The sequence below is a fragment of the Neophocaena asiaeorientalis genome, unplaced genomic scaffold (genome assembly GCF_003031525.2).
Source record: "Neophocaena asiaeorientalis asiaeorientalis breed wild unplaced genomic scaffold, Neophocaena_asiaeorientalis_V1.1 scaffold879, whole genome shotgun sequence".
Taxonomy (NCBI): Eukaryota; Metazoa; Chordata; class Mammalia; order Artiodactyla; family Phocoenidae; genus Neophocaena; species Neophocaena asiaeorientalis.
In genome coordinates, this window is record NW_020175527.1 from 633,231 (window position 1) to 639,901 (window position 6,671).

General features: G+C 40.0%; 1 protein-coding gene across 1 annotated transcript in view; it reads right to left on the minus strand.

The window, feature by feature from the left end:
- ETFA (electron transfer flavoprotein subunit alpha) overlaps positions 1-6,449 on the minus strand; it is an 84,753-nt gene extending 78,304 nt beyond the window's left edge. The window contains exon 1 of the mRNA XM_024768985.1: positions 6,287-6,449. Within this exon, the coding sequence (XP_024624753.1) occupies positions 6,287-6,325 (39 nt within the window). The 5' untranslated portion in view covers positions 6,326-6,449. The remainder of the gene's footprint in view (positions 1-6,286) is intronic.
- Between the last annotated feature and the right edge of the window lie 222 nt (positions 6,450-6,671).

Consider the following 6,671-nt stretch of genomic DNA (forward strand, 5'->3'; position numbering starts at 1 on the left):
TTAAAAACATCCTTTTAAACTTCTACTTTATACACTGAGCTATAAAAAAACAATTTTAAGACTCTAGATTAGTTACTCCTCAAGGTTATTCATTTGAACCACAGAAAATGATGCAAATAACTGTTTTCTTGATTCTCCTGAGAATGAACATAGCTAGGACCATTCCAGATTCACAGGTAAGAAGTTATTTAATTACATACAGTGAATGCTTAAGGATTATAAATGTTTGTTGCCACCTTACACTTAGATCTTCCTTTTGTGTGTGTGGGTGTGCAAGAAGTTCATTGGGGAGTACTCTTGAGAACGACACTCAGGAGGCATCAAGGAAATAGAACCAGGCAGTGGAAGAAGCTGAACTGCAATATTTGCAGTGCAGTCACTACAAAGCTCTCGGCTGATCTCACAAGGAACCCTGGAACTAGGATGGCCCTTCAGAGTTGTCCAGAACTGAAGCAAGGGGGCCACAGACTTTGGGTGGTTTTTGGGGGTTTTTTTAAGAATAATCAAACTAACACGACTGACGCATTCTTTTATTTCTAATTCAACCCTGGAAATAACGCCATGTTTTAAAAAAAAGCAAGATATGATCAAATAAGAACACATACAATATGTACAGAATTAAAACAATGGTAAACAGGTGATTTAAGATAGCCAAAACTCAAGAATGAAGTGGCCTTCTTATCTAAAGAAAATCCTTCACCCTTACTATTACTTCATCAGCCAATAACAACAGTGGTAAAGCACCTTAGTTTACAAAGTAATTTCACAGGTTTCTCTAGCCCCCTAACTAGATTAATCCTCTCCCCAATTACATATTCCCCAAACACCCTATACACCTTTCCGTCACAATGATCACACTTAAAATAATGTGTTCAATATTTGTCTCTCCCAGTCTGTTTGCACCATGTGGGCAGGGATTAGGTCTGTCTCATCCTCCACTGTGAACTCAGTATCTATCTTTGAGCGTGACACATAGTGGGCATTCAATGAATGTTTAGCGACTAACTGAAAAGTTTCCCCCTAAATGATCAAAATCTAAAAAAGCAACCGTTTTTCTCTCATTGATAACTTAATTATCTAAGCAGTTAATATGTGTATCTACCAAGAACAGTACGCAAACTTGCTAAATCACTAAAGAAATACCCCATCATACTTTTACAGAACTTATCTAGACTACTAACTAGACTTAGTTCCCATCAGTAAAATGTGAAGTTTTCTTCTGCATACCTGCCACATACCCTTGTTAAGTTGACTGGCCTTAATGAGACACCATTCTTGAAGATAGGATTAAAGGGGTCATCATCCTCTCTCCACCCTTTCAGAGCCAGACTTCTTGAAAACAACGTCCTTAAGCATAAACTCTGCTGCCTCACCTCACTCTTTCTCCTTTACTCACAGCAAACCAGCTTTCACTTCCACTACAACACTGAATCCAGTCTCTTCAAAGTCACCAACAACCTGGGATAGCTAAGTCCAGTGAACACATTTTGGTCCTTCTCTTATTCAACCTTAACAGTTTTGACACTGTTTTTGCTTTTCAGTGTTTTCAGGAGCAACAAAGGAGATTCACTGCTCAGGTGCTCCTGCTGTGCCTTTAACTGTATGTTCAGGTAGTAAACTACCACAGGTGTTAGAAGGAAAAAAAAAGTTGGACTCTAACTCCCTACTGTACAAACCCACTCAAAACCTAAAGTAGTAAGAATAAGTTTAATCTACCTCCCCCACTTTTGAAAACTAAGTGGGGTAATGGTAAGGGGGTGGGGGTCGTTTTGCTTAACTCAAAAATTAAAAAGCAGGAACAAACTATAAAATCTTTCCAACTTCTACCGAAAAAGATAAATATATAATTAAAGTTACCCATCCCTATTTTAACATGTATTTTGTAATTTAAAAATGTATATTACATTTCTGTACTTTAACCTCCTTAGTAATAAAATATGATAGCTTTTAATCATGACTAGAAATGTCATATGACATTGATTATATTATTAAAAACACAGTCAATTTACTTCACTTTAAAAACAGACAAGACCCTTAAGTAGACACGTTGGCAGGAAGCATAATTTTACGGAATTCCCCTTATGCAATAAATGTTTTAGTACCACATCAAACTTGGCTTTCTTCTTTCAAAAGAAATTAAAAATTGCATGTGAATTACAGAGTTCAATCTCATTCATCAATGATAGACCGGGGACTCTGAAAAATGTCATGTTCCTTCATACCAGTTTCATAGCTTCTGAATCAAGGTAGATACGCCTCCTGTCTGGCAATGAATATAGTAACAGGAAGACTCAAATAACCTTGAAAAGTGTTGCTTCACTCTCCATGTAAAACATCTCTTTGGTATCTTAGTCAACAAATCAATTTCAAATGCAAATGAGTAAAATAATACTAATAATTCAAATCAATAACCCTGCAAGAACGTTAACTACCTATTTTCCTCTTACTGTGTTCCCCAGCTCTTTACTGTAGATGGAAAACACTTTCATTAACAGATAACATTGAGGACCACCCCCCCCTCACCAAGAGACTTTGCTCAAGGCCACAGATAAATCAAAATGAAAATGGAATTTAGATACCAAATGCGAGTCATTTGGCTTACATTCTAACAGTTTAAGGTATCTCTTTTATTTTCACTAGTTGCAATAAATTTACCGTCTTAACCATTTTTAAATGTACAGTTTAATAGTGTTAGACATTCTAACAGTTTAAGGTATCTTTTTTTCACTAGTTGCAATAAATTTACCATCTTAACCATTTTTAAATGTACAGTTTAATAGTGTTAGACATTCTAACAGTTTAAGGTATCTCTTTTATTTTCACTAGTTGCAATAAATTTACCATCTTAATCATTTTTAAATGTACAGTTTAATAGTGTTAGCTATATTCACATTATGATGTTAACAGTTTAATCTTTTTAATCTTTTAATAGATAAATCTATTATTAAAAATGTGGTTTTGTAGAAACATATCTTCCTGAATTTACTCATGGTTAGCTACAGAACAATTTATTTAAATTGCAAGAGTGGGGATTCAGATAACTCATTTTGACTTTACGGTATCATAAATATAAGTAAACAGGAGCCAGACTGAGGGACTTGCACTTTAGAAATCTGGGACAACTTGAGCACCAAAACATTTAAGAGTAGTAATGGATGAAGTAACCTACTGAATGAAGTAAGGATCCATGAGTCCATAAATAAATACATCAATAAGCAAGAAGAAAATGTTCTTTCTTATAATTATACAAAGCTAATAAAAGTAGAAGGAATGGACTTCTCTGGTGGCGCAGTGGTTAAGAATCCGCCTGCCAGGGGACACAGGTTTGAGCCCTTGTCTGGGAAGATCCCACATGCCGTGGAGCCACTAAGCCCGTGCGCCACAACTACTGAGCCTGCGCTATAGAGCCCACGAGCCACAACTACTGAGCCCACGTGCCACAACTACTGAAGCCCGCATGCCTAGAGCCCAAGCTCTGCAACAAGAGAAGCCACCGCAATGAGAAGCCCGCTCATGAAAACGAAGAGCAGCCCCCGCTCGCCACAACTAGAGAAAGACCGCTTGCAGCAACGAAGACTCAACGCAGCCAAAAATAAAATAAAATTGATTAATTTTTTAAAAAGTAGAAGGAATGATGAAATTAGAAAAATCGCTATTTTACATCACAGTACTCATTTCTCAGGCAAGAATCATCAACAGATATGGCTAATGGGTGAAAGTCTGATGAGAAACAGAAGAGTTACATAGTTTCAATGTATCTCTCCACAAATTAGTTAAAAATCAGGAACAGATGAGTAGTAATTTGATAGTGGAGAAACCTGCTGAACACTTTAGCCAAGTAATTAACATCACCAATAATGGGATAAACCAACATTATGAGCCTCCTAATATGATGCACTGAGAACACAATATCACTTCTGTGATACTCCTGCCAGTACATAACCTGAAACTAATCGGAGGAAACACCAGACAAACCTAAATCGGGGGACAGTCAACAAAATAGAAGGCCTGTACCCTTCAAAAATGCCAATGCCATCAAAGCCAAAGAAAGGCTGAGGAGTTTTCTAACAAACACTGAAGAGACATGAGAACTAAATGCAAGGCATGATCCCAGAGTGTCCTAGACCAGAATAAGAAATACTGCTATAGATGCAAACTATTACATAGAGAATGGATAAACAACAAGGTCCTATTGTACAGCACAGGGAACTGTATTCAGTATCCTGAGATAAACCATAATGGAAAAGAATATAAAAAAGAATGTGTACACACACATATATAAATGAATCACTTTGCTGTACTGCACAAATTAACACACTGTAAATCAACTATACTTCAACTAAAAAACAACAATAAAAAAATACTGCTACAAATGAGTAACAATTGGTAATACTTGAGTAATATCTACAGATCAGATAATAGTATTGTATCATTGTTAAACTTGCTGATTTTGCCAATTAAACTGTGATAATGAAAGATGAACCTCCTTGTTCATAGAACATATACTGAATTATTTAGGAGTATAGAGCATGTCTGCAACATACATATTATATCAGAAAAGTAATATGTATATATGAGGAAAGAAAGCAAATGTGCCAAACTGTTAATAGCCGGTGAAACTCAGCAAAGCGTTTCGGTGAAACTCAGCAAAGCGTTTTGAGAATTCTTTGTACTATTCTTGCAACTTTTCTGTAAGCTTGAAATTTCTAAATTTTTAAAGTTAAATATGTATGTGTATTTATGTATCCATTTTACAAGTGTTCCCGCTGTTTTCCTATACCCTTGAAATTCAAATCTCTCAAATGTTCTTAATGACTTTAGAGGAGCTACTCAGCATGACTTCAAACTCTGAAAATAAAGTCAAGGTCAAAGTCTTTGGCAAACCACAGCAAAGATTTGGAAATACTGCCTATGTATATTGGCAGTGTTTATAATGACTTAAGCTAGTCATTCCATTTTTTTCTGTTAGTGCTACAAAATAACTGAGTCCTAAATTCCCCCTCCACAACTATTTCACTTATGCCAGACTTCTAACCTGTCCACATAACTACCTTCCAATTACTGTATAGGTAAGAATCTGGCTCTGATACCTGGAACTTTCCCAAATCCATGACTTTAACTTGTTTATGTCTGAGTCATCTGAGGAAAATTTCTGGGGAAGACTGAACACTGACCTGAAGGATGTGGGTTTGAACTTTGAGTGTATTGGGGGGGGGGGGCAGGGTTGGGATTTTTTTTTTTTAAGGGAACAAGAATACATAAGAAAAGGGCCTACAGATATCTAGAAATACTGCCAACTATGTTTCAGGGAGAAAATCCCAGCGGTGGGTATGAAAACATGCATGCACAAGAAAAATTGTAGAAAAAGTACAAAATGTCAGGAAAGTTTCTGACCCAAGTTTAGCAATCTTGTCACTTAACCATCAGAGTATCTACAGAATCTACAATAGAAATTTTTACTTGACTCGTAATTGTCAATCTCCAAATACTACTGTCCCATAGCATTAGGACAAACACATATTTTCTATCAGTCTTTCTCACAATAGCAAAATGTGGTAAACTCATGATTTGTAACTAATGAAAGCATCAAAAACTTACCGCTACCAATATCGTTCCCTAGCTATTTAACCAGCAATCTGCTGGTTTAAAAGCAGGTCAGCTTGCAGTAAAAAGACGCCTGCCTTTCAAAATTGGCTACAGCTGTCAGGACAATCACCTAAACGCAGCACTGCCCCATTAGCCAGAGAGCAGAGCAAGTTTCCAAAACCACATTGCCCCTCGCTCGCCCCAGCACTTGACAGTGAGTGGATTCGAAGAGCCGCAATGCATCCAGGGAAAATGTTTAATTCTTCCAGAAACGTCACCTTCCACGCTGAATTCAGGTTTTAAACTTTTTCCAAGAGGACATGCCGGCGGCGACATTTTCCTCCCTCGGGTAAAGATTCCCCGGGGACTCAGCTGCTCGCTCCCCGTCAAAGGTGGAGAAACTTGCGGCCTGTCAGTGCTGGAGGCTGGGAGAGGGGCTGGGAAGAAGACGGGGAAGAGGAGGGGCAGCGGGAGCGCAGGTTCAGTACTCTGACCTCTGACCTCGACCCCCACCTGGCGGCCCGAAAGGAGGCAAGGGCAGGCCCCAGAACTTTGAGCCCGAGCCCCAGGCCGGGCTGGGCCTGCCAGCGCGAGGGCCAGTCAGGTCCGGGGGTGGCGGTGACCTTCGCTCAGACCTTCACAGGGACAGCAGATCGAGGCTGGACCGTCACCGGGCTCGACCCTTCCCGCCCGGACTCACCGCCCGCCGGAACTGCCCAGGAACCACCGCTCGGAACATGGTCACTGCACCCGTTCGCTTCACACTAGCCGTGAACGTACCCAACTGCACCGCCTCCGCGAGTCACCGTAACGCTCGCGAGACTCGGGAACGAGAGCGGACTCCCAGGCGAGGAGAGCAAGCCCGCGGTTTCTGCCTGCCCATTGGGCGGTCGCGCAGCCAATGGGGCCGGCGGAAAGTTAGGGGCTGGACTTTGGAGTGGGGCAAAGGTGAGGCTTTTAACTAGGAGACGTAGGGGGAAGCCAGGCTAAAGAAAGGCACGGGCAAGGCGGTCAAACTGCCGCTGACCGTAGCCCAGACTGTCTGCCAGCCCCAGTGTGCAACGCTTGTTAGACTGAACTTTCCC